General features: G+C 58.7%; 1 protein-coding gene across 2 annotated transcripts in view; it reads left to right on the forward strand.

Annotated features, from left to right (window-relative positions):
- The window catches only part of CARS1 (cysteinyl-tRNA synthetase 1), a 45,295-nt gene continuing 18,485 nt past the window's right edge, over window positions 1-26,810 (forward strand). Inside the window, exons 1-10 of one of the 2 annotated variants that reach the window (XM_035013516.1) lie at window positions 1-83; window positions 9,437-9,685; window positions 13,586-13,677; window positions 14,382-14,470; window positions 14,948-15,044; window positions 15,456-15,554; window positions 16,364-16,513; window positions 23,575-23,715; window positions 23,944-24,032; window positions 25,890-26,011. In XM_035013516.1, the coding sequence (XP_034869407.1) occupies window positions 59-83; window positions 9,437-9,685; window positions 13,586-13,677; window positions 14,382-14,470; window positions 14,948-15,044; window positions 15,456-15,554; window positions 16,364-16,513; window positions 23,575-23,715; window positions 23,944-24,032; window positions 25,890-26,011 (1,153 nt within the window). In that variant the 5' untranslated portion in view covers window positions 1-58. The remainder of the gene's footprint in view (window positions 84-9,436; window positions 9,686-13,585; window positions 13,678-14,381; window positions 14,471-14,947; window positions 15,045-15,455; window positions 15,555-16,363; window positions 16,514-23,574; window positions 23,716-23,943; window positions 24,033-25,889; window positions 26,012-26,810) is intronic. The other variant, XM_035013517.1, reaches the window with a different exon arrangement.

Below are 26,810 nucleotides of genomic sequence, written 5' to 3' on the forward strand. Positions count from 1 at the left end.
CGGCGGTTGCATCAGATTCTGGGAAGCTGTGGCCTTTGGCAGGTTTGGGATTTCTAAGATGTCAGGTGCCTCTGGGGAGCAGGGTGAGTGCGCGCGGCGGGGCGGCGCGACGAGCCCGCGCTGGGGTTCCGGCGGGTCCCCGGGGTGGGCGGAGCATGGCCCCTCGCCCTGGGTCGGCGGGTCTCCTGGCCGGGCGGGTGAGGACCCCGGGCCTGGGGTGTCGGCGGGTTCCTTCGGCCAGCGTGCGGACGATGGCCCGGTCCTGGGGGTGGCCTTCTCCCCGGGGCGGGCTTGGGGGTCGGCGTGTCCCCGCAGCGACCTGGCGGACGTTGAGCCTCCCCGGGTCCCCGGCCCGGGCCTGCGCTCCCCGCGCTCCGCTGGACATCTGTGCGCTCCGCGCGGGTTCGAGGCCCCCGTCCTCAGCCTCTCGGTCGGGCTGCGCGGGGGTCCTCAGGCGCCCCACCCCGGAGCGCTGCCCCACCTCCCCTAGCTGGTGTCTGCGCGGGATCTGGGGACAGGCAGAGCCCCGGGGGTGTTTCAGTTGGCGTCCAGCCTGGCAGCAAGCCGGGGGTGGGCGCAAGAAGCGGGGGTGCGCAGACACCCACATGAAAGGCGTCGGGTTTTATGAAGGCTCTCATCTGGGGCCCCACACACGGTGGCCACTGGGCCCTGCTTGATCAGTGCGTTATTACCCCACTTTACTGCCTGCCTCCCGGGAGGCTCAGGGCGCAGCTCTGCCCACCCCGGGCTCTGATGTCACCAGCGCCTGGACCAACGCGTCCGCAGGCCAGCTTGGAAGAGCGCTGGATCTTTTCCCACAGACCCGCAAGTAGGGCTGTGACTTCTGGCAAGTCGAGAGATTGTCGCCGGGATTCCCGTCTGGAGATTATTGACCTAGAGTTTCACTGCTCTTGGCTGGTGAAGATGATGTGGGAGTGTTCCAGCCTGCCCACACTTTAGGCTGTGTGTGTGCCCTTTGCCGCTGGGTGCTCTGGGCCCCCAGGTGGGGAGCTCCGACCACCCGGGTGACCCTGTGACGTGGGAGGCACCCACGTGACGGGCTGCTGCCCCACACCAGCACCCACATACCAGGCTCACTGTACCTCCCCCGACAGGCGTGCCTGGATGCCAGGACTGTCCCCACCTTCCCTAGAGCCAGGCAGCCTGAGGAGTCACCCCGCCTCCAGTGAAGCAGCAGCCCTGAGCCCAGAGCCGGTGTGGCACGCCTGGGCTCCCAGCTCTGCCCCTTCCTTTTTTTTAAATTTTTTTTTATTTTAAAGATTTTATTTGACAGACACAGTGAGAGAGGGAACACAAGCAGGGGGAGTGGGAGAGGGAGAAGCAGGCTTCCCGCGGAGCAGGGAGCCCGATGCGGGGCTCGATCCCAGGACCCCGGGACCATGACCTGAGCCGAAGGCAGACACTCAGCAACTGAGCCACCCAGGCGCCCCTCTGCCCCTTTCTCAGAGCACGGGGGGCCAAGCGTGCCACCTCAGAGGATGTGGACCCTTAAGGGGTCATCCCTTGGAAAGGATTTAGAGTAGCACCTGGCACAGGACAGACGCTGTGTGTCTGGATTGAAACCTGGAGCTTGTTTCTCTGTTCTTTTTTGTTTTTTAATGAAAGCGTGGTTCTGTTTCATTTGTGGACATAAATGACATGTTGGGTTTTTTCTTTTAATTGCTTTAGCAAGTCAGGTGTTTGGAGGCTTGGTAAGAATTGGCCTGTTTTTGGAGATTGCTCTATAGATTGGAATTGAGCCCCCAGTTTGTCTGGACAGCTGATGGATTTTTCTAGTCCTGTGCCGTAGGGTAGTACCTCTCAGCCAGTGCTTGGGCCCAGGACGCAGCCCACCTGCTCTTCCTTTCCTGGTGCCCCCCACCCACCTGTCCCTAGGCTTCCTCCGAGGTCAAGAACCTGTGGTCATCCCCTGAGGAAACAGGAAATAAAATCAAATAGGAAAGGGTGTGTATGGGTGCTAGAGTTGTAGATATGCTTGGTTTCCAGTTTCTGAAAGTTTTTTATTCCTAAGGTTGGATTCATCAAAAGTGACCATCTCCCCAGGCTTTTTTTTTTTTTTTTTTTTAAGATTTTATTTATTTATTTGAGAGCGGGCAAGAAAGAGAGAGTGTGCATGAGCCAGGGGAGGGGCAGAGAAGCAGACTCCCCGCTGAGCAGGGAGCCTGACATGGGGCTTGATCCCAGGACCCCAGGATCATGACCTGAGCCGAAGCAGACGCTCAACCCACCCGACTGAGCCACCCAGGTGCCCTCCCCAGGCTTTTCAAGGACATCCTCGTTTAGAATATTCTTCCCATTTCAGCTCTTCCTTAAGTAGATTCAGAACATCTGTGTGGTTCCCTGTGCGGACACTGGTTTTGCAGCTTCTCCTTTGTTGCTCGAAGGTGCGCATCCCATTCCAGGTTCCACTTGCTTTAGAAAGACAAGTCCCCTCTCTGAGGACGCCTGGTCGCACGGAGCTCCTCTCAGAGGCCTTGTGCTGCAGGCTCCAGGCAGTCTTCAGTGGTTTTGTGTCAAACTTGCTGTTTGATTCTTTATGCTCAGTACTTCAAAGGGTCTTTGTAACCCTCGTATAGCTAGCATTTTTCTTCTCCAGGCATCCATCTAAATGCATCTGTTGTGGCTTCATCCTGAGAGCAGCCTTGTGGTCGATACTGCCCTTATCTGCCTGTCCAGGCGAGAAATCCTGACGTTGTGAGAAGTTGCGTGATTCGTCCAGGGTCACACAGCTAGCAGGAGGCCGAGCCAGGCTTCCAGCCCTGGCAGTTTGACCGCAGCGGGGATCTCAGCCACCATCCTGTGCTGCTTTTGATGATAATCTGAATGATTCCATTCAGAATAACAGCCAGAGCCCCCAGTCCAGAGTGTGTGTAAGGGCACATGAGATAAAGCCAATAGGCTTTGCTGCGTTTCCCGAAGAAAAATGAAGCATCCGTATTTATAGACTACAAATGTTTGCTTGTCTCTGAACTTGTGTTTCCATGTTTGCGAGTATTTACTTTTATGTAAGAGATGGTGCCCTTGGGGTGGAGCTTAAGCCATCTCAGTGTCGTGGTGGCAGTGGTGCCGTCTGGCCGCCCTCTCGTCACCCGGGCAGCAGACTGTGATTCTAACGAGAGGTCTGTGAAAGACGCGGGAAGTGAAAGCGCCAGGTGAGAGCATTATGTCGTCCATGTCAGTGGAAAAGTGTCCCGGAGCAGTTCACAAAGATTCCCTCGGATATTTATTTCCTCACTAAGTATACGTTGAGCACCTGCTTTGCTAGGCAGTGCTGGGTGCTGGAGGTCCAACCGCAGACGAGGGCGATCTGTCGCAGCTTCTCCGGGGCTTTCCATCCAGTAGGGAGGTGGGTTACACCAGTGGAGGGCGAGACCCGTAAGACAGGTCAATGTCGGGGTGGGCTGGAACGGATGGCCTCCCTCCTTGGTCCCGTCCCAGAGCATGTGCTGCTTGGTGGGCCGAGAACTGCGAGCTCGTTCAGAGTACGAGCTCTGTGACTGTGAGCTGACAGAACCTCGGCGGCGTCCTTTTCTGCCAGCCAGCCCACGGGCAAGATGGGAGTGTGGGGAACCACGGGGGCGGCTCCACCGGGCCAGACCTGCAAGCGGCAGCAGTGGGCAGTGTTCTGCTGGCCAGGCCCAGAGCCCGGAGACGGAGCCCCCAGCACTCTGCTCCTGAGGAAGGGAGGGAGGGGCAGGCCAGATCCCAAGTGGGGTGGAGGCTGAGCCCCGAGGAAGAAAGCGGAGTGGGGATTCCTGGCAGAGAGCTCTGCTTTCCCCCAGGTTCCTGAGGCCAGGGGGCGGAGGAGGGCCAGACATGGGCCGCAGGGCCGGGTCTGCAAGGGCCTTGCGCACATCTTTGGAGTTTAGGTCTTGCCTTTGGGTTTTGGAAAGATCATCTGCCCCTCCCCCACGTGCAGGCGGAGCAGGACAGCGGCAGCCATGGCAGCCGTGGCATGAGAGGGGCAGGCTCAGGGGCCAGGGCTGGTGCTGGGGGTGGGTGGTGCGGGGGTAAGAGCCGAGCACCCAAGCTTTAGCCCAGTAGGGGACGATGGCCATGCCGCTCCCCGGGACCTGCGCCCAGGTCTGGGGGGCAAGGCACGATGCCTAGGGGTGCCCGTGGATGAGTGATAGTCGGACTTGAGGGGCTGGTGCTTAGGAGAGGGCGCTGGAGGAGACGTCAGGAGCCCTTGGCCTGTGGGAGGACACCCTGGGCTCTGGGAGTGGGTGGCATTCCCTCAGGTGGTGGAGAGCAGGGGTGTACGTGCCTCTCTGCTCTCCGAGATTCAGTGTGGAGAAGGGATACGTTTGGGAAACCTTGTCCAGTCCCCTTTCTGAGAGCCACTTGGGCAGCTGAGCATCCCGACAGGAAACAGTGTGGAGGGGACCCAGGAGGGGGGCGCTGCAGGAGGGCAACCGGGGAGCCAGAGGAGTGTTTGTGGAAGGGGCGTGGTTTGTAGGGCTGGGTGCGCGGAGCACTGCAGGACGAGGCCCAGAGTGGTCCTTAGCCACGTATGCAGTGCCAGGGAGTGGGTGAGGGGTGCTCACCTCCCAGAGCCCAGGCTGGTCTTTGAAACAGACAGACCTGGCCTGGGAGCTTATGAGGAAGTTGGGCCTGCTGCGAGGGGTCTGCCCTTCAGCAAGCTGCCTGGGGCTCTTCGCACATGGAGGTCTACAGGTCCTGGGCCAGCACAGGGGCCCCCGAGGAGCTGGTGTAGGTACCCACTGTGGGCCCACCTCACCCCCCAGGTTCTGATTCTGAAGGGTTCTGGTGGGCCCGGCAGATGCACTGGGCCTGGAGCAGAGGAGGAAGACAGAGGCAGGTTTAAATGCTGGCGACAGGGACCGAGGAGAGGGAGAGGTGACGCACTTCGTCCTGTCAGGACTGCAGTTCATATCATGTGGTTTTTGGTTCGATACCCGTGCTGAGAGATTGCCTGGCTGTTCTGTTTGTGTGATCTCGGGAGATGTTTTATAAAGGCTTCGGCTGCTTAAATCGGAGAAACTGGATAACAGATCAATCCAAACTGGATACGCACGTAATGACATTCCCGTGATCGGTAGGTGTCTCTCCCTTGGCGTTTGTCTGAGCGGCACGGCCGCCGCAGGCTGACCTGGAGGCGGACGTGCCCTCCACAGCGGCGAGGGCCGGCGTGTGCACCAGCACGTGCTGCCGCCTCAGCGAGGGCCACCGCCTCGCGTGCGGCTCCTGCGTACCACCCGCCATCTGATCTCGCCTCGGGGGTCTGGCCGAAACCATGACCATTTCAAGGCTGACTTGGTCTTGTTGGTTTCCTCAAGACACGCTTGAGTGCCCGGCCACAGTTGCAGCTCAGGGACTGCCCCGCCCGCAGCCCGGGGGCCTTCCGTCTGGCGGTGCGCCCTGGCACTGCGCCTGCCCATCCCGAGAAGATCCCTCCCTTGCGACGGCCTCGGCTGCTCCGGACGGTGGATTTTAAATGCGTGTGTAGTCTCTGATTTCAGGGGCCATTATAATAATGACACAGGGCAAGCGTAATAAGTGGCAAACTGGGGCCTGGCTGTGTGCCAGGTGTAATTTCACAAGACGCAGTGGCTTTTACGAGGCGTGTGTTGTTCTGAGCCTATATGACGGAGGCGGAGAGAAGGCCAGGAGCCCCAGCGCTGCGCCCCAACGCCGAGCCCCAGTGCCTAGCCCCAGTACTGCATCCCAGCACTGAGCCCAAGGGCTGAGCCCCAGCACCGAGCCTGAGCACTGAACCCCAGCGCCGAACCCTAGCACTAGAGCCCCGGCACCGAGCCCCAGCACTGAGCCCCAGCACTGCCATGTATGGTGCCCTGCCCAGCCGCTGCCCTGCAGCTCAAGAGTTCCCTAAGTCCCTCACCAGTGTTTTAAAGCCAGCATGGTGGGTGGGATGTTTGACCTGTTGTACTTATTTTAAAAATAGCGTATATTTATTGGAGGACACGTGGGAAAAAAGGCGGGAAATACCAATCGGCTGTAAGCCCGCTCGACGTTGGGCGCGGGCCTGGGGGTCTGCTTTGTTCACTAGAACACGGTCCGAGCGAGAGGTGTGTGTCCCTGTCTGCTTGCTGTGGAGGAGACGGGGCGGGCCGGATCAGAGTGGACTGGCCTCGCTCCGTTGCCCGCCCTCCCGGGGCTCGGCGGCAGGGTGGCTGTAGAGGAGACGGGGACAGGGAGCGCTGGGGGCCGGCGCAGGGAGGACAGCAGATTGCAGGAGAGCCTGCCCCAGCTCTGCCCACACCGCTGGCAGGTCCTCTCCTTGATCTGACTGGACTTAATCTTCACCGAGAGCGTGCCAACAGCCGCCTGACAGGCCGCTCAGCTGTTGGAGGCAGCTGGCCAGGTGAAGTAGAAGTTCCCTGGGAGCAAGATGCTGTGCGGGAAATGCTCAAGAAGCCTGATACTTAGAGTTAGGCTTTCCTGGAGCTCTCAGGCAAGCACGGCCTCCCTTCTCCCTGGGTTTCACCTCCAGCCCGATTCCCCGCCTAGGGCTGTGAGGCGGGGTCACAAAGGCAGGCCCCTCGATAGGAGAGCGGGGGGCACAGACCCGCCTGGAACTTTCCTCCTGGCCTTAGACAGAATCTGAGCAACAGGGATGCAGGGGCCACTCCCCGAGAGCCCTTGGGCTGGGTCCTCAGAGCCACCTGCTCAAGGGAAGGAGGGAGAGCGGGGGGCACTGGCACCTTCAGCAGGGAGGGGGCCGCCTCCGGGTCTCTCTCTGCTTCAACAATCCCAAGAGTGGACACGGAAAGTGGCTTGTTCTCCTTGTAGGTCTAGAGTGAACAAAAGCAACGTCCCCTGTAGGTGTGCACCTCTGGGCAGCAGGGCTCTGGCTGGGCAAGCCCTTCGGGGTTCAAAGCAACTTTAGACTCAGCCTATGGGAAATCTGGTTGCTGCCGTGTGCTGTGTGGGTGGGTGGGTTGTGTCCTGGGAGAGGGCCCCTGAGGCCCTGACACAGCGGGTGACCCCCAGCCCCTCAGGCAGGGCTGTCCTGTGAGCTCCCATTCTGCTGCTTGCTCACCTGTTCATGCAGCGAATGCGTTGAGTATCTAGAATGTTCTGGGCTTAGCTCTAGATGCTGAAGGTATATGCTGAGTGAATAAAGTGGGGTGTGGGGCAGACATAAAGAAGTGGCGTGAGGACAAAGAAAGCAGGAAGGGGGTCCGGGCTCTGGTTGGAACAGCATCCAGGGAGACCTGACAAAAAGAAGACACCCAGCAGAGCCCTGAGGAAGAGCAGGAGCCCGGCGATGTCTGGGGGAGCATTCCAGGCAGGACAGTGGGATGAGAGACCCCAAAAAGAACAGGCCACGCTCTTGTGGAGTGAGTGGGATTGAAGTCAGGCCTGGGGGGGTCCCTGTGAGGTGGGGGCGGTCTGGAGGACGAGGAGGGGGGATGTGATCTTGCACCTGTCAGCAGTCCACTCTCGCCTGCCTGTGGGGGAGCCTGCATCACAGAGATGATGGGCTGGGCCCCTGTGTGGCAGCCGTGGGTGACAAGGGCTGCATTCCGGACGTGTGTGCAGATGGGGCTCCCGGACTGGCTGGCGGCTTGGCTGTGCCCTCAGCAAGGGTAGTTCGTGAGGGGCAGGACTCCAGCCCAGACGGAAGGGTGTGGCTTTGGGGAGTGGGTGGCCGATCAGACGGGGTCGCATGAGCCAGAGCCCTCCTGGGGGTGCACTGGGGAAGGAAGCACGTGGGCTTTGGGGAAAGCCTGTGTTTTAAGCACAGCATTCATTTGAGGGCTCAAGGAGGACTTTTACCCTGGGTGCCCACCCCTTTCCTGTGCATGAAGAGCTCGGGGTTCAGGACATCCCCGAGAAGCAGGCCATGTTGCGTGCCGGCTGCTTGGAAAATGCCGCGGGCCTTCATCCTTCTGCCAGTTCATTCCACCTCATCCTTGCTTATGGCACTGCGTCCAGGAAGTCTGCGGGGGGCCTGGCCTGCAGTGGAAGCAAGTGCAGAAAGGCCTTTTGTGTGCGCACAGGCCCTCCACATTCGTGCTGCCCTGTCTGCTTGGGTGGGTGCTGGGGTGATTTTCGGGCTCCTGTACCGGGCAGGCACACCCGGATGGGGAAGAAGAGGGCCGGGGCGGGGGTAGCGTGGCTGTGTAGGGCCACGTCACCCCCCTGTCTGCAGCTGTCCTTGCTGTGGGTCAGGCACAGTGACCGACCCAGTGACCTTGTAGTGCCAGGCAGCTAGCTTGGAAGGGCAGGTGCACCGGCAAAGAGAGAGGGGACGGGCTCGTACTTCCCCGCTCTGAGTGGGTCCCAGGCCAAGAGCGTGTCTGTGGAAGCGAATGAGCACTGGTCCTTTCTCCATGGTTTGCTCAGAAAATTAAGGAAAAAAAACCAACCGGGATGATCAAGGCTTAGATGCAGCTCAGTCAGACTCATGGGCTGGGGTACCAGGCTCCTTCCCGAGGCTAAAGGGTCTTTGGTTTAGTGCCCCAGCCTGGCCCCTGCCTCCCTGTTCCAGGGTGGGGCTGGCTCTGTGCCCTTTGCTCAGGCTCGGGGCAGCTCCTGTCCCTGAATCCCCCACACCAGAGGTAGACACAGCTGGGCATTAGTTGGCATGGTAAGAACAGGTTTTACCCAGTGACTGATACCGGGGACGTGAAGGGGTGACAGGCGATGGCTCCCAGGGGAGAAGAGGGTGGGAGGGGTGAGCAGAACTCAGTACCGCGGAGGAGGTGAGCAATCACGGAGGGCTGGTGAGTGCCAAGGCCATTCCGGCCAGCTGTGCCTGCTGGCTGGTAGGGTTCTGTCCTCCCACAGAGATGGGAGAGGGGGCCCATCCTTCCTGATGGTTCCATGTTGGAGGAGTGGCCTGCAGGTCGCGGGAAGTCCCTTCTGGGTTGGAGGAGAGACATACTCACAATGCTAGTCCTCCCAGTAATTGCTCTAAGTGGGGTGGGCAGGGCCTGTGGCAGGTGTTCTCGGGGGCGGGGCTCTGATCCTTCCAGAAACACAGGCTTCAGCTGCTGGACACCATGCCGGTGCAGGGGTTTGGCCCGAGCGTCCTGTGTCCTCACCCGCCCTCGGCGCCCACTGGGCCTGGGAGGTTGCTGCTGCCGAGAAGGGGCTGTGGGCCCGGAGGGTTGTTTTCCTTCAGTTGAGGCAGAATTCACCTAACGTCAGGTTCACGGTTGCAGTCGCACGGAGATGGCACGGTGCGGAGGTACTTAGCTCCCCCGCCCGCCCTGGTGCTGTGCAGTGTTCCACTGTCCTGTCCCAGAGCTGTCCCGTCCCCGCGACGCGGAACCCCACTCGTCTCTCCCCAGCGCGCCTCAGCAGCCCCGGCAGCCCCTGGCCTGCGCGGATGTTCCGTACGCGGGGAAGCCCTGCCCGTGTCTGGACTCCGGCCCAAGGCGCCCGGGCCCCCGACTGACGCTGTGTGCCTCTGTCTTTGCAGCTCCTGCCTACAGGTCCATCCTGAGCATTAGGGACGAGACAGCCAGGGTGCAGGCCCTGAACGAGCACCTCAGCACGCGTAGCTATGTCCGGGGGTACTCCCTGTCCCAGGCGGACGTGGACGTGTTCAGGCAGCTCTCGGCCCCTCCCGCTGACACGCGCCTCTTCCACGTGGCTCGGTGGTTCAGGCACATAGAAGCGATCCTGGGTGGCCCCTGCGGCAGAGGCGAGCCCTGTGGGCGCCAAGCAAGTGAGTAGCGGAGTGAGTTCCCCGGCTGGTAGCACCTCTCCCGCCGGCGGCCACCTCCAAGGTCAGGGCCCCGAAGCTGGCAGCAGACCCCACAGGGCTGCTCCTGTCCCCGCGTGTCAGCACGTGGCCTGGCAGCCCGGCCCGCGCGCCCCGAGTGGAGGTCAGGACAGACTCTGCCCAGGAGTCAGCCCGTGCGGGTCACGCCTGCCTGTGGCCGCTGTGACAGAGCTGCCCAGGCCGTGGTGCAGAGCCTCCGCCAGAGCGTGCCGCCCGCAGCGGGGCTGGGGGGGCCTGGGCACAGGCTCCAGCCTGGCATTACAGCTAATTGCTGGCCTGGCTTTACTTTGATTGGCTTCTTCTCCTTTATTCTGTCCATGCGCCGCGGTGTGTGTGTGTGTCCGCCACGTAATTAACATGTTAAGTTAACAGTCACTGAAGTCTCTGAAAATCAGAACGAAGTCAGTTCTCAACTTTGAGCTTGAGCCGCAGCCTGTGGGTGCTGGCGTGTCTGACAGGTGACGGTGGTTACTTTCGGGGTCCTTCTGGAACATCCGAGGGCTCAGGCCCTGTGTGGTTTCTCTCCTGCGATGAACCCCTGGGTGCTTCGTCCCACAGTCGCCCGATGCCCTTGAGCAGCTCAGCTTGGGCGCTCGCGCGGCTTCGTGGGAGGGGTGGGCCGCCTGCTGCCTCTGCTGATCCTCGCAGGGCAGGGCAGCCTCCTGGGGGCTTTTCCATACTCCTTCAGGTGGGGCGTTGGAGCATCGCCCAGCACCTACGCCGCTCTCCTGGGCTGGGTCCCCTGCGGGAACAGGCGGAGGTGGGGGCATCGTTTCCCCCCGAGTGGGGTGTGATTTGGTTTTCTGGGTAATCCTTCCCCAGCCCAGGGTGGGAGCTTTGTGGTACACTGTCTCCTCCATGGGCACGGTGACCCTGCTGATGTCCATGGTGTCAGGTGCCATGTCGTCTCCCTGGGTCCCAGCTCCTAAGACACAGCGTGCAGGGGCGGAGGTCAGGGCGCATCCGGGGCTCCCAGCTCGTGGTCCATCTAGGGCCTTGTCTAGAGAACGAGCAGGTGCCTTTTAGCCGTGCAGAGGAAGGGCCACCGGAGGCAGAGAGCCGCCCTGTGCGTTGACGAGGCTAGGCTGGCTGGGGGCCAAGGAGAGAGGCACCCTGGCTGGCACCCATAACGTTTCCTGACTCCTTCTGCCTGCAAGTCCCCTCGTGTGCCCGGCCCATGGCCGCGGGTGGCCTGCAAGCGGGGCCGCTCCCGGGACCCTCTCCCACGTCCCTGGGAGCACAGGAACCGAGCACCTGCTGGCCCGCTTGTTGCTGCCAGAATTGAGCACTGCTCCGTTCAGGGCTCTGATGTCCTGGCCCCGGGCACGAGCACTGCCTCTCCCAGCCCCCCGCTTCCCGGCACCCTGTCCCCACTCCCTCCGAGCCCGTCCCAGCGGCGGTGCCCATGACAGCTGCCCCTGCTGCTGGCGCCCGGTCTGTCCCTCCATGTCCCTCCCGGGCTGTGGGCCTCAGAGCCCGAGCCACCCTCTCAGGCACAGAAAGTGGGGCGGCCCCTGTCCCTGCCGCCTCCCAGTCCCATCAGCACCCCCCACAGCCGCGGCACAGAGGGACCACTCCGCCCAGGGCCTGGCCTGCGGTCAGCGTCTGGAGTGCTGCCCCTCCCTCCAGGGACCCCTGTGCCGCTGTGGGTCCCAGCCCCCCGGCAGGGGGCTCAGGCCCCGTGGCTGTCGGGGCGGCCCAGTGTGGCACCCCTCTCTGCCCCCCGGCCCCCACCCGTGTCCTGGGGGAGCGTTTCTCCTCTGTCGGAGGTGGGATGGGCGCAGCGCCCCTAAGCGGTGTGCGCGTTTCTGTCGGGTCAGGGCTGTGGCTGCGCAGTGACCCCGTGCCCAGGACGGGGCCTGGAGGGGACTGGCTCTGTGTTGGATGAACGGGATGTGTGTTAGTTCAAGCAGAGGCGGAAACAAGGAGTTAGTGCACGGGGTGGTGAGTGCTGGGGTGGAGGCGCGGGCACGGCGTGGGGAGACTCGGCTTAGCCTTGTCGGGGCGTAGAGGGTCGCGGGTGGGCTGCTGTCCTGAGCGAGCCGTGTTCGTGCTCGGGCACGGCGCAGCTGGTGGTGGAAGGGAACACTAGTGGAAAATGTCCTCACTGAACCAGGGTCCTGTGTGGTACCTGCCCGAGTCCCTCGAGCCTGCCGCCAGCTGCGTGGCCGTGGTGGCCCTTCGCGGCGCGGCCAGGCTCCCTGGGCTCCACCGCCGGCTGTGTCCCGCCACCCCCCGTCTTCTTGCATGGGCCTCCCGTGCTGTGAACCCCGAGCCTTCCTGCCTCGCAGGACGAGCAGCGCTGGTCCTCCGGCTCGCATCTGTGTGGCCGCTCTGGCCGATGCCCCCGCTCAGCTCAGACAGCAGTGGTGTCTGTCTCAGGAGCTGTGGGGTGTGAGTGAGAGAGGGGATGCATGGTGTCATCTGCAGCACATTGAGCATCACTGAGTCCCAGACTGAGAGTTCCCTTCACGGGCACTTGCTGCATGTAAAGTGAGCCTGTGAGACGCGCGCCTGACCTTAGGAATAAGCACCCCTGTCTCATTGAGGGTGTGGGCCTTCCCACGCACCGGAGTCTGTGGCCGCCTCGTTTGCTGGCCGCCACCCAGAGTAAGGAGCTCCTGTTGAGCGCCGGCTGCCTCTCTCCCTGTCTGCCCGCTCCCCTTCCCACCTGCACGCGCTCACGCAGACATGCACGCGGAAGCTGCCTTCCTCCTCCGCTCTCCTCCGCCTGTCACTTCAGGCAGCCTCTGTGTGGCTGATGAGACACCTTGGGCAAATAGCCAAGCCCAGGACTGACTGCTCTGTGATCCCAGCAGGAAGCAGCGAGTGGGGCTCTGTGGGGTCTTGGTCAGCAGGCCATCTGGCACGAGAGGCAGAGGCGGGGAGTGGATGGGAGGGCAGCTCAGTGAGCTGCAGACCCCTGCTTGGGAAGACGGGTCAGGTAGCGCGGAGGCTTCCATGGGCCCAGCCTGTGCACTGTGAGTGAGGCACAAAGCTGGCTCTGTGAGCGAGAGCTGGGGGGGACAGCTGGGCTCTAGGCGCAGGATGCTAGATGCCCAGGACGGAGCCACACCCTCTCGGGCTCTCAGGCACCCACCACATAAGTACTGCTCTCTGTCCACCTGGAAGTGTGGGCCTGGGACCATGGAGCCGCAGGGGCAGCCCCCGAGACAGCGCTGGGGAGGGGACGGTGCTGGTGGCAGGAGCGGGGAGGATACGGGGTCCTGGAAGGCAGCGAGGGACAGAGCCACCCCACACTGTTCCAGAGTTGGTCAAGCACCCGTGTGGAGCTGGAAGCCACAAGCGTCTTGTCCCAGTCGAGTCAGGGAGTGATCCACATGTCGCAGGGGGTGGGGACCAGAATTGAGGGGGAGCTGGCCATTTGCCCCCGTCTAATGGAGATGGGGCTGGGGTGGAGCCTGTTCTTACTGAGTTTCTGGGGCCGTGAGCTAGTTGCGGCCTGGCCAGTCCCGTACTGCTCTGGAAAGTGGCCCATGTCCCACAAAGCCTCCACAAGGCGTAGAGTACCCCCACTTGTCTGCTGCATTTGAGTCTGGCACTGCAGGGCCCATGCCCCCTCCTGGCCCATAAGCCGTGTCCACCACGGTGCCCGTAAGCGGCCGGGAGGGCCTGGGTTTGGGGAGCAAGGGATGCAGTGGGTGTGAGCACGTCTCACAGGTGCTCCCAAGCTGTACTGCGCCACAGACTGTGAGCAAAGCAAAATAGAGACGCCGTTGCATTTGACATGGGTGATGCTGACGGAGACCCACACCCTTAGCCCTGTTCGTTGAGAAAGACCAAGTGGGTGCAGCGTGACTTGCGTTCTCTCTGCCTTGGCAGGTAAAGGCCGGCGAGGGCAGCCTCAGTGGTCTCCCCCGGCAGGGTCTCCTCCGTGCAAGCTCCGTCTCTACAACAGCCTCACCCGGAGTAAGGTAAGGAGGGAGCGTGGCGTGTGGGGTGCAGCGGTGGCCGCGGGGGGGTGGGGCGGGGCGCATGTGCCCTTCCGGACCACTGAGCTGGAATCTGTGGGCGAGCTCTGCAGCCATCGGTCCAGACGGGAGTGAAGTCTTAGCTCTTGCCACGCATTCTGCACGTGGCCCGTGGGGGGCACAGCTGACCTCTGACACCAGGCATGCCCAGGGGCAGCCTGCCTGTGGGCTTGCGGGCCTGGAGCGCCCGAGCACGTGTCGCTCAGAGCCAGGCCAGGTGCCGGCCTGCTTCTGGGGAGGACACGTGGTGGTGGTTGTCACCGCGCATGCCAAGCACAAGAGGCACAGCGGGGCCCCGGCTGACGTGGTTGGGAGCCAACCAGGTTTTGGGAAGAAGGCAGGATTGGATCCCAGTTGAACGGGGTTTGCTTGGTGTGTTCTGCTCAGCGTGGCCCATGGCTCCAGCTGTGGGCTGATTGGAATTTCATCAGTGAGCACAGTGGCGGACGGGGAGACAGGGGTCTCAGGGAGTCCACCCAGAGTAACTGAGCTCCTCCACCCCCAACGTCTGTGACTTTTGTCAGTAAAACAAAATCGTTCTTGTTGAATTTTGTATAAACAGCCATGCTCTTTGTTGCTGGTTGGGGTGATCCTGCACAGCACCTCTTACGCGGCTGATGGTTGTCATTCCTTCATTTTTAACAAAGGACGTGTTTATACCTCAGCATGGGAAAAGGGTGACGTGGTACAGCTGTGGACCTACCGTCTACGACGCATCTCACATGGGGCATGCCAGGTAGGGGCTGCTGCCGGGCGCCCAGCACGGGCCGGGGTCCCCGGGTGTCTGGGGGGTGTGGGTCCTACAGGGAGCATCTCAGCCCTTCCGAGATCTCCGCTCTGCTCCAGGGACCTGAGATTTGAAAGGAAAATCAGTCCTGGACTTTTCCTTTCCTGTTTTTGAGATAAAATTTTCATTCCATGAGTAATCCATATTGACGATGGAAAAGTTGGAGAATATGCACGGGCCATGAGCTCGCTGTCTTGTTGCCCTGTGGCTGGCGTCCTGGGACGCACACAGATGTTTTGTTCCCCGTGCCTTGGTTCTCCCAGGCCGCAGCTCTGGCGGGAGCCCAGGCGCAGAGCAGGCCCGGCCCCACGGTGCTCCTGGCTCCTGTGCGGGGCCCGCGGAAGCCTTACCCTGGTTCTTGTGGCCGTGGCCCCGTGGGCCAGGGTGTGTGGCGGGCCGTGGGACAGGTCTCTTCCCGCACTCTAGGTCCTACATCTCCTTCGACATCCTGCGGAGGGTGCTGCGTGACTACTTCGGGTATGACGTCTTCTACTGCATGAACATCACGGACGTGGACGACAAGGTAGGGCTCTCACCGGGACGTCCTCAGTACGGTGGGTGACAGGGAGGAGGAAGCGTCATTTGTAGATGAGATCAGGTGGGCCTTGGCCCAGCTCAGGTCTGGACCTGATGCACACGGCATGAGTCCCCTCCACTCGGTAGCTTGGTGGTGTATACTGATGACGTCATATAGAAGCCGGGAGAAACCTCGTGTCCAGGGGCCCAGTTGATAAAACGTCAGCCCGTGGGGCTTCGTGGCAGCAGGACCCGCGGTCACGCGTGCTCTTGTGTGGGGAGGGCGCGGGGGGTGGGGGCGCAGCTCATTTCCTCGAGATCAGCAAGGTCATGGGAACAGCCCCGGCGCGGCCGCCTGGGACTCGGAGTCTGCCTGCTGCGTGGGGCACGACCCCCAGTTTCCCTCTCCTCCCTTCAGATCATCACGAGGGCCCGGCAGAACTACTTGTTCGAGCAGTATCGGGGGAAGCGGCCGCGGGCGGCCCAGCTCCTAGAAGATGTTCACGCCGCCCTGAAGGTGGGCCCCTCGCTGTCTGCTCCTTGACTCCTGACTGTCTCGAGAGCCGTGGCCGTCCTTGGTGGGCTTCACACAGTAACCAAAGCCAGCCCCATCGGGGGCCCCGGAGTTCTGACCGATGTGTCCCCTGGCCGCTGGGAAGAGTCGCCAGGAAAGACACACTTGGGCGGGGCCTGTGCCTCCCACTTACGGGAGAGTGTCCGAGTCCGTCACGGTGGCCCTGATGGATGCTTGCTCGTTAGATGCTCCAGACGCCCCTGTGGGCTCATCCATGTGGCGGTCTCAGCCACGCAGGCGCTGCACCGAGCCGCTTAAATCAGGAGTACTGGAAATTTTCAGGACTTGAAGAAATCAGTTCTTTCCAATATAATATTGTCATTTTGAATGACAGTGCTACGAATTACTGTTTTAACGGAGTAAGGTTAGAATAAGTCCTTTGATGCTCTGTAATTACTATTTTAGTAGCTGCAGTAGTAATCACGTGTGCTTCTGTGTTTTATCTCTAGAAGAAACACTAGGAATGAAATCAGAGCTTAGCCGGCTTAGGCCAACCAGAGGTGGGCCTGCCAGGTCGTGGGTGACTTCGTGACGGTCACGAAGTCCCCAGGTGACGCCCCCGTGACCCCGAGCACAGCGTGTGACATCAGAGAACCAGGCCTGGGGGGTTGCGGGGAGCAGGCTTTCAGGGGAAGCTGGGCCCACGCCCTTAGGGACGCAGACTGCTTTCTTGTCCCCAGCGAGGGCCCCCGGGGGAGCGCGGGGCTGTGCTGAGCCGCGTCTGATGGGCCCGCCCTCTCCTGTGCTTGCAGCTGTTTTCGGTCAAGTTATGCGCGGCCACGGACCCCGACAAAAGGCAGATGCTGGATCGCATTCAGCGCGCGGTGAAACTGGCCGCAGAGCCCCTGGAGAAAGCTGTGCAGAGCGACCTCCCAGAGGAGGTGGCCGACCGCCGTGTGGAGGTGAGGTCTCCACGGGCCCGCCACAGCCCCGCTCGCTGTTCGCGGGTCCCAGCCTGCGCCTCTGCGGCTGTGGCCGCCCGGGAGGGGGCTGGCCAGTGCCCTCCCGCCCCGCACCTACCTCCTACCCCCGCGCCGCCTCCTCACGGGACTGGGGGCCCACTGGCGTGTGTGCAGCAGGTCATTCCAGCGTCCTCCAGCCGGCGCGCCTGTGTTTCTTGGTGGCACATCGGCGCAGAGAGCCGAGGGAGGTTGAGGTTGCACTGGGCTGTGGGGCGCCCCGGGCCGGCTCTCCTGCCCCTGGGAGAAGTTCGCCCCCAGACGGGGTGAGGGCACGGGGTGCACGGGGCCTGACTCCCTTCCAGCCTTTCCCCTGCCGGCGGCCCTGGCCTCAGTGGCCCTTCTCCTTCACGCCGGCGCCCTCTGCTGGCCACCCTCTTCAACACTCAGCAATCGAGAAGCTCCAGAAAAGGTGTGGCCACCGCTGTCTGTCCGTCTGGAGGCCGTGGAAGAGATGCCCCCAGAGCTCGGCCGGCTTAGGCTTTCCTTTCACTTTCCTCCTCACTTAGCGTGGATTTCCGGCGCGGGCTTGTTCTGAGCTTAATGAGAGAGTCCCCCCTACACGGGCTTGCGGATGCGCGCTTTGCTCAGCGTGCTTCCGAGTGGGGCCCCCGCATGGTAGCTGGCCTTCCTTCGATGGGCGTCCTGGGCCCAGCTGTTTCTCCCTCTCCTCGGACAGCAGTCATGTTCCCGTTACCAACAATTTACCATCTTAACCATTTTTAGGTGTGGAGTTCAAAGGTATTAAGCACGTTCACATTATTGTGCAGCCGTCCCCACCATCTGTCTCCAGAACTTTCCATCTTCTCAAACAGAGACTCTGTCCCCATGAGACACCGACCACCATCCCTCCCCCGGCCCCAGCACCCACCGTCCACTCTGTTTCCATGAATCTGGGGACTCCAGGGACCACATAGAATGCTATGGTGTCTGTCCTTTTATGACTCGTCTCTTTCCCTCGGTTTGACGGCCTCTAAGTTGTGGCAGCCCCCGGAAACCACGGATCTTTTTGCTGCCTCCGTGGTTTTCCCTTTCCAGAATGTCACAGAGTTGGAATCCTGTAATACGTGGCCTTCTCAAATCGGCTTTTGTCACTGAATATAGGTTTTAGGGTCCTTCATGTCTTTTCATGGCTTGATAGCTCCTTTCTCTTTAGTTCTAGATAATACTCCATCATCTGGATGGAACGCAGCTTGTTTATCTTTCCATCTACCGAAGTGCGTCTTTGTTGCTTCCAAGTTTAGGCAATTGTGAAGAAGCTGTGGGAAACGTCCATGTGCAGGTTTTTGTGTGGACATAGTTTTCAGCTCCTTTGGGTAAATGCCAAGGAGCATGACTGCTGGGTGATACAGTAAGAGTATGTGTAGTTTTGTAAGAAGCCACACACCGTCTTCCAAAGCAGCTGCACCATGTTGCGTTCCCCCCAGTAGCGATGAGCATTCCTTTGGTTCTGGGTTTTCCCAGCGTCAGGTGTTGCCAGTGTGAGTATTTGGGCCATTCTAACAGGTGTGTGCTGGTATCTCGTGCTTTGCATTTCCTGGAGACATTGGATGTGGGGCATCTTGTCATGTGCCTATTTGCCTGTCTGTGTGTCCTCTTGGGTGCAGTGCCTTTCAGGTCATTGGCCCATTTTTTATCAGGTGGTTTGTTTTCTTACTGTTGAGTTTGTGTATTTTGGGTAATAGTCCTTGATCAGATGTGTCTCTGGCAAGTATTTTCTCCCAGTCTGTAGCTCATCTTTTTGTTTTCTTGACAGTGTCTTTTCCAGAGCAGACATCTTTAATTTTGATGGCGTCCAGCACGCTGAGCTCCGTGAGCGGTGTGTGGCAGTGACTTCTTCACAACCACACTGATGGCATGGGTGTTGGATTTTGTCATATGCTTTTTCTGCATCTAGCAACGCTATTATGGCATTTTACTTCTTTGGTCTGTTGACGTAATAATTTACATTAATTGATTTTATACTGTTGAACCAGCCTTCCATACCTGTGATAAATCCCACTTGGTCATGGTATGTAATTCTTTTCGGACTTTTTTTTTTAAGATTTTTATTTATTTATTGAGAGAGAAGAACGATAGAGAGAGAGCACATGAGAGGGGGGAGGGTCAGAGGGAGAAGCTGGCTCCCCGTGGAGCAGGGAGCCCGATGCGGGACTCGATCCCGGGACTCCAGGATCATGACCTGAGCCGAAGGCAGTCGCCCAACCGACTGAGCCACCCAGGCGCCCTATTTTTTTTTTTTTTTTAAGATTTATTTATTTATTTATTTGAGAGAGAGAGAGAGAGAATGAGAGACAGAGAGCACGAGAGGGAAGAGGGCAGAGGGGGAAGCAGACCCCCCGCCGAGCAGGGAGCCCGATGCGGGACTCGATCCCGGGACTCCAGGATCATGACCTGAGCCGAAGGCAGTCGCCTAACCAACGGAGCCACCCAGGCACCCTTTTTTCGGACTTTTGTGGATTTAATTTGCTAATATATTGTTAAGGATTTTTCCATCTATGTTCATGAGGGATATTGGTCTGTAGATTTGTGTTCTTGTAATGTCTTAGCTTTTGGTATTAGAGTAATACTGTCTTCATAGAATGAGTTAGTAGCCCCTCTGCTTCTGTCCTCTGAAAAACTGTAGAAAACTGATATCATTTGTTCCTTAAATGTTTAGTAAAATTCACCAGTGAACTCCTCTGCATCAGGTGATTTCTGTTTTGGAAAGTTATAAATTCTTTTTTTTTTTTTTTAAGATTTTATTTATTTTTTTGACAGAGACACAGCAAGAGAGGGAACACAAGCAGGGGGGAGTGGGAGAGGGAGAAGCAGGCTCCCCGCCGAGCAGGGACCCCGATGCGGGGCTCGATCCCAGGACCCTGGGATCATGACCTGAGCCGAAGGCAGATGCTTAACGACTGAGCCCCCCAGGCACTTGGAAAGTTATAAATTCTTAATTAAATCTCTTTACTAGCTCATCTTGTGTGAGTGTTGGTAGCTTGTGTCTGAATTTCAAAGAATCGGTCCATTAATCCAGGTTATCAAACTTGGGGGCACAGAGTTGTGTGTAGTGATTTTTTATTAAGTTTTTAAATTTCCGTGAGGTCTGTAGTGATGGCCCTCTTTTGGGTATTAGTATTAGTATTCGTACCCCTTTCTTAGGTAGTAGCCTGGCTAGAGGCTCATCAATTTTATTCATTTTCTCAAAGAACCAGTTTCTGGTTTTGTTGATTTTTCTCTATTGATTTCCTGTTTTCTGCTTTAATTTTTATTATTTCTTTTCTCCCATTTTGGATTTAACTTGTTCCTCTTTTTCTAGTTTCATAAGATGGAAGCTTAGATTAGCTTGATTTTAGACCTTTTTTCTTTTCTAATCTGTGCACCCAGTGTTATAGACGTCCTCTAAGCACTACTTTTGCTGCATCTCACAAATTTTGATAAGGTGTGTTTTCATTTTCATTTTGGTTCAAAAATTTTTAATTTTTTCTCAAGATACCTTCTTTGACCCGTGTGTTCTTTCGAAGTGTGTTGTTTGATCTCCATGCATTGTGGGAACTTTCCAGCTCTCTTTCTCTTACTGATCTCTAGTTCAGTTCCACGGTGGTCTGAGAGCAGACACAATGTATGATTTCTATTCTTTTGAATTTGTTCAGACGTGGTATATGGCCTAGCCTGTGGTCTGTGTTGGTGAACGTTCCCTGTGAGCTTGAGAAGAATGTGTGTTCTGCTGCTATTGGACCAAGTGGTCCATAGATGTCCATTAGATCCAGCTGACTGAGCGCGTAGTTGAGGTCAACTATGTCCTTACTGATCTCCTGCCTGCCAGGTCTGTCCACGCCCAAGGGAGGGGTATTGAAGTCCCCAACTACCTTCACGGATTCATCTGTTTGTCCTTGCAGTTCTGTTTGCTTTTGCCTCATGTAGTTTGCTGCCCTGCCATTGGGCCCATGCACCGGAAGCACCGCTGTCTTAGAGAACTGACCCCTTTGTCTGGCCAAGCTCTTCTTTATCCCTGATGACTCTCCTGGCTTTGAAGTTGGCTCTGTCTAAAACAAGCTACTCCTGGTCTATTTTGATTTGTGATAGCATGGTACATTTGTCTCCATCCGTCTACTTTTAATTTATACGTGTCTTTATATTTAAAGTGGGTTCCTTGTGGACAACATACATTTGGGGCTTGTATTTTGATCTACCTGACTGTTTTATCTGGTGCATTTAGACCACTGACATTCACGGTGGTACGGAGACAGCTGGATTCCTAGCCACTGTGTGTATTGTTTTCTATTCACTGCCCTGTTCCTTGTTCCCATTGATTTCTTCCACTCTTTTTCTGTCTTTTGTGGTTTTAATTGAACATTTTACATGATTCCACTTTTTCTCCTCTTACGGCGTATCAGTTATACTTTTTTTTTTCCTTTTTTTTAGTGGTCGCCCTATAGTTTGCAATATACACTCACTACTAATTTCAGTCCACTTTCAAAGACACTATACTGCATGGTCCTAGGGGTGCTTTACAGTAACAGAATGATCTAGTTCTGCCTCCCGTCCTCGTGTTGTTGCTGTTGTCCATTTTACCTATCTAAAAACCTGGGGTGGGGGGGCTATGTGTGCATAAAGTATGTACGTAAGCGTGCAGATTGATAACGTTCTTTTTTTTTTTTTTTTTAAGATTTTATTTATTTATTTATTAGAGAGCGAGCGAGAGAGAGCACATGAGAGGGGGGAGGGTCAGAGGGAGAAGCAGGCACCCCGCCGAGCCGGGAGCCCGATGTGGGGCTCGATCCTGGGACTCCAGGATCATGACCTGAGCCGAAGGCAGTCGCTCAACCGACTGAGCCACCCAGGCGCCCCGATTGATAACGTTCTTGCTATAAACTGTTACTTGTTAGATCAATGAAGAAAAACAAAAGTTTTGGGGCACCTGGGTGGCTCAGCCGGTTGAGCGCCTGACTCTTGGTTTCGGCTCAGGTCATGATCTCAGGGTCATGAGATCGAGCCCCACATCGGTCTCCATGCTCAGCGGGGAGTCTGCTTAAGATTCCTTCTGCCCCTCCCCTCTGTTGACACACACTCTCTCTCCCTCTCTCAATACATAAATACTTTTTCTTAAAAAAGGAAAAGCAAAAGTTTTCATTTTACTTTTGCATCTTCTCTCCGATGCTCTCCCTCACTGTGCAGACCTGTTTCTGACCTCTATTATTTTTGTTCTCGCTAAAGAACTTCTTTTCACATTTCTTGCAAAGGAAGTCTACGGGCAACAAGTTCCCTCGATTTTTGTCTGCCTGAGAGCTTTTGTTTCCCTTTGCTTTTGAAGGATAAGCGCGCAGGGTCCAGAGTTCAAGGGTGGTGAGTGTTTTCTCTCAACATTGAAGCATCCCCCACATCTCTTGCTTACATGCTTTGTGAGGACGAATTGGGTGCGGTTCTTATTTTGTTCCTCTATGGGCAAGGTTTTTGTCCTCGGACTCCTTTTGGGATTTTCTGCAGCTTTCCTGTGGAATGCCTGGGTGTGGTGTCCTGCCTGAGGTTCCCTGAGCTTTCTGCGCCTGCGGTTCAGGGTCTGCTGTGAGCGGGGGGCTCTCAGTCAGTGGGGTTCAGATGTTTCTCTGCTCCTTCCCCCCTCCTGTCCCTCTGGCGTCCCCACGAGCACCCGTCGCACCTTCTGTGCTTGTCCCGCGGTCCTTGGCCATTCTGCTGCGCTGGGTGTCTGAGAAGGCAGACCGTCTGGTTTGACGTTTCTCTTCAGCTGGCCTCAGGCGCCAAGATTCTTCCGTCGGCCGCATCCACTCTACAGATGACCCCATCAAAGACGTTCTTCATTACCGTCCCAGTGTCGTCGATCTCCGGCGCCTCCTTCCCGTTTTCTCAGACTTCCTTCTGTCTGCTCACCTTGCCTGTCCATCCTTGCATGCGGTCGACCGGCCTGATGCATTAGAGCCCCGAGCGTGTTCGTCCTGGTCGTTTCAGAACGCTGGGCTGAGCGCTGCCGGAGCCCTGCCGCGTCTGGTTCTGTTGCTGCTCTGTCTTCGATGTTTTTTGCCTTTTGGTGTGCCTTGTCATTTTTTCTCCATAGCCAGACGTGAGGTACCGAGTAGAAGGGCCTGCTGTGAGCACGCAGGGTGGGGTGGCCGGGCTTGAGGGTGGCCCACCGGCCGTGCGTGGGGCTCAGTCTCCAGCGCGCCGTGCCTCTGGCCCAAGCATCCTGGCGGGTCCCCGTCACTGCTCGCCAGCCCAGCAACAGTCAGCAGGACAGTTCTCCCTGGGGGCTTGGCGGGACGCCCGAGCCGCCCCTTCCCTGTCAGCGCCATGCGTACAAACACGCCCACCCTGCGTGGCCTCCCTTTGTCTTCCACATCTACTTTCCCTGCACTTTCTCCCTCCGCCCTTTGTTCTTTGCCCTCTCGCCCCCACGGGTGGACTGCAGACCGCCTGCCCGTCCCCACGTGCCTGTCACTACAGTTCACGTGCTGGAAACCCCGGTTCCTCCAGAGTCGGACCTCAGGGTCCCCGCAGCCTGCAAGGCTCAGGCCGCGGCCATGACACTCACATCCCATCACAGATGGACATTTCTCCCAGGTGACGTGGGTGCTGCGATGACAGGACAGGTCTTGTACCAATGCTGCACTGTTGTGGTGCGTGACACGGGGCTGGCCTCTTCGGTTGATGGCCCCTGACTGTCGGGGCACCATGGCCTTGACACCTCCCTCCAGGACGGGACTCTGCCCATCGCCTGACCACCAGCACCTCCAGCGTCCCGTGGACGCCCGGCCGCATGCTGGCCACAGTCAGCTCTCCTGAACGTGCCTCTGCGCCTCCCTGTCACGGTCTGGTGTTTGTCTTAGTGCTGAACCGTTCACAGGAGTGTTGTGGTCTCGCAGGGATGGCAGCCCTTCGTGGAGCAGGGCTCTGTGCCGCACATCTTTGAATTCGAGGCCATTATTAACGCAGACCACCTGCGTGAGATGCAGTCTTACGTGATCAACTCGTACGTGTGTGTGGACGTTCGCTTTCTTTTTGTTCAGGTGCTGTTGGAAGAAGCAAAGGACTTGCTCTCTGACTGGCTGGACTCCACCCTCGGCAGTGAGGTTACTGACAATTCTATCTTCTCCCAACTGCCCAAGTTCTGGGAAGAGGAATTCCACAGAGACATGGAGGCCCTGAACGTAAGTGCGGCCGATGAGCCCATGCTTGCTCTCTGCGCCCCGATGCCCGAACGGCCTCACGCCACCCGGGCCATGTTCCTGATCGCTCGCTGAATGCGGTTTCACATGCGAGCCGAGGGCGCAGGGGGCTTCTCTGCCAGCATTTGGTTCTGCTGGTTTCTTGGGGCGTGCTCATCTGAGGCCGACATTTCTGAAGGAAGACCTGGGACCTTCTCTGGCCGTCCACAGGTTCTTCCTCCAGACGTCTTAACCCGCGTTAGCGAGTATGTGCCAGAGATCGTGAACTTTGTCCAGAAGATCGTGGACAATGGCTACGGGTGAGCTGAGGGCCCTCCTCGGGTCAGTGCACCGTTCAGGGGAAGGTTTGCCAAGGAAGGCAGCTCTCCGTCTCTGAGAGGGGATGCGGAGCAGGGAAGCCGCTGGGCGTGTGGGTGCCGCTGGGCATGTGGGCGCCTCGCGCTGCCGTCACCGAGCCCACAGACCAGGCGGCTGAAGCAGCAGAAGCGGATTTGCTCACAGCTCCAGACGGCAGCTGTCTGAGGCCGCCAGCATGCCAGCAGGACGGGTTCCTCTGAGGGCCTTGAGGGAAGGGTGTGTCCCAGCCCCTCTCCTTGGCGCAGACAGTGGCCGTCTCACACATTTGTCACTCTGCACATGGGCTGCTTGGGCTCCTTTTGTGTCCCGATGTCCTCTTCTGCAGATAGATGCGTAGGGGTCACCCTGGGTCAGGGCTCATCCTGCTGACCTCACCTTCCTTCTGGGAAGACCCTGTCTCCAAATACACTCCCACTGGCAGGTGCTGGTGGCTAGGACCGTACGTATGAATTTGGGGAGGATACGGTCGAGCCCGCGACTTCCCCATAGTAGCATGCCTTTACACACTGACCTCCTAGCAGGCCTCTTTCCTCCGTGCCGCTGGGTCCTCAACTTCAGGGCTGCTTTGTAAGAGAACTCCCCAGGCTTTCCTTGATGTTGGTCGCCATCCAACAGGTATTTAGCCGTACAGATGCCATCTCTTTGTTCAAGGCAGGCAGGAAGAGCAAGAGGGTGGTGTTGGCTGTGCCCAGCCTGTCCCTGAAGCCCCCAGCAGACTTGCTGGTGCAGCCCGGGGCCTGGGGCCAGCCCTGCCAGGTGGGCCTGGGGCTGTGGCCAGGATGGGGGTGCTGTAGGGAACCCCTGCCTGCAGTCCACCAGGGTGCCCACAGCTCAGACCGTGAGCACATGGCCTGGCCTGGTGAGCGTGGACTTGCCGGGTGTCTGGAGGCATCGGCCTCACTGTGTGAGCAGAGAGCACTTGTCCCCGAGTCATCTCCCAGGGCAGGTGTGGTTCCCTCGGGGCCCTTCGCCCGGCTGTGATTCCGCACACTGCCCCGGCCCTGGCCTCCGGTCCTAGCACCACCTGTCTGCGGGAAACATGGTCCAAGTGTCTGCAGTGAGCACGGTCAGAAATCACCAAGAAATGGAGGCATAAACGGGAGCGTGGTGTCTACAGCACATGGCGCCTGTTGGCGGCGCCCCCACTGTAGGAGATTGCTTCCCGCCTCGTGGGGCAGTCGTGGCGTCTGCTGGACCAAGGGAGGAGTGGCGAACTCCTGGTGTGGGCCTGGAGCAGCACAGGTTCTCCAGAAGTGACAGGCGCCTCCTCTCTGCCCCACTTAACACGACCACTCAGGACGGCACGAGATCGTGTGCCAAACTGAGTGCCGTGGGCAAGGCCAAGGTGGGAGAAGACAGATCATTCCGGGCTGGAGTAACCTGGAGTGCTTCTGGGAGGCGGAGAGCCTTGGCTGGGCAGGTGGGTAGAATGTAGCCAGAGGGAGGGCCTGGCGGGAGCACGCCGTCGCTGAGGCGAGGGACCGGGCGGGAGCTGCAGGGCCATAGGACGCGAGGCAGAGGGTGTGCAGAGGGACCCGCTGCCGGCGAGGGAGGAGTTGGCTTCCGCGGCGTGAAGTGTCCTTGGCAGGCCCGCTCGGCCTGCACAGCAGCCGTGGTTGTGAGTCGCTGCACCACAGAACCGGTAAATGGCCGAGCCGGCCCCGGACGCAGAAGGCAGAGCAGATGGAAGCGGCTCGCGGGCCGTGTAACCCTCGGCTCTTCGGGTCATCCTCCTGCGAGGTGCTCTGGGCTGTCTTTGAATCCATCCGCTTTCCCACAACCTCGTTCTTATTTTCTAGCTACGCCTCAAATGGGTCCGTCTACTTTGATACGGTGAAGTTTGCTTCCAGTGACAGACACTCCTATGGGAAGCTGGTGCCTGAGGCTGTTGGGGACCAGAAAGCCCTGCAGGAAGGGGAAGGTAAACTGAGCTTGGTGATGGGGTGGGGGGCTTCTTCCCCCTCCCTAGCCCCGGCCATACTCCCCTGGGCGCCTGGGAGCCTTGCCTTGGTCCCTCGGGATTTTAGGAGCTTTCCACGAGAAGCAAAAAAGCGAGTGTATCCAAGAGCATCTTGAAAGCACAGCAGATTCGGGCCCGGGTCCACGGGGCTGGCGTTTGTTGTGCCGAGAGCACCTGAGGGTCAGGGTGGGACATGCTGTGTGCCCGTGTGTCAGACACCCCACGCTGGTGTGTTAGCCATATGCAGGTGGTGACCTGCTGAACGAGGGCACAAAAGCCATCCACACAGGGTCGGCAGCAGCCCCCTCGGCAGCTGAGCTCCCGCTTTGGGCAACCGGAAACCCCCGGGGCCGTTTCAGTTGAAGGCACTGTTTCAATAGCCCCACACGGAGGAAGTGCACTCCCAAGGTGTGTTACTTACAAGTTCCAGAACGCGCGTCACGAGTTGGGGAGAGTAGGCGCCCATTCCTTACACGGCGGTGGGGGCAGCGGTCACTGCCTGCCATGGGCTCAGCTCTATGTGGTTATTTTGAAAGGTGCCCTGGGACAAGCCAGGCAGGAATTGTGTGACCGTCCAGGTTCTGGGTGTGAGCAGGGGGCGGGGGGCATCACACCATCAGGTCCTGTGTGGATGTCCCAGTTCTGGGTTGAGCGGGGGGCGTCACACCGTCAGGTCCTGTGTGGATGTCCCGGTTCTGGGTGTGAATGGGGGGGTGGGCATCACACCGTCAGATCCTGTGTGAACGTCTCGGTTCTGTGT

This window comes from Mirounga leonina, unplaced genomic scaffold (genome assembly GCF_011800145.1).
Source record: "Mirounga leonina isolate KUSES-001 unplaced genomic scaffold, KU_Mleo_1.0 Mir_166, whole genome shotgun sequence".
In the NCBI taxonomy this organism is placed as follows: domain Eukaryota; kingdom Metazoa; phylum Chordata; class Mammalia; order Carnivora; family Phocidae; genus Mirounga; species Mirounga leonina.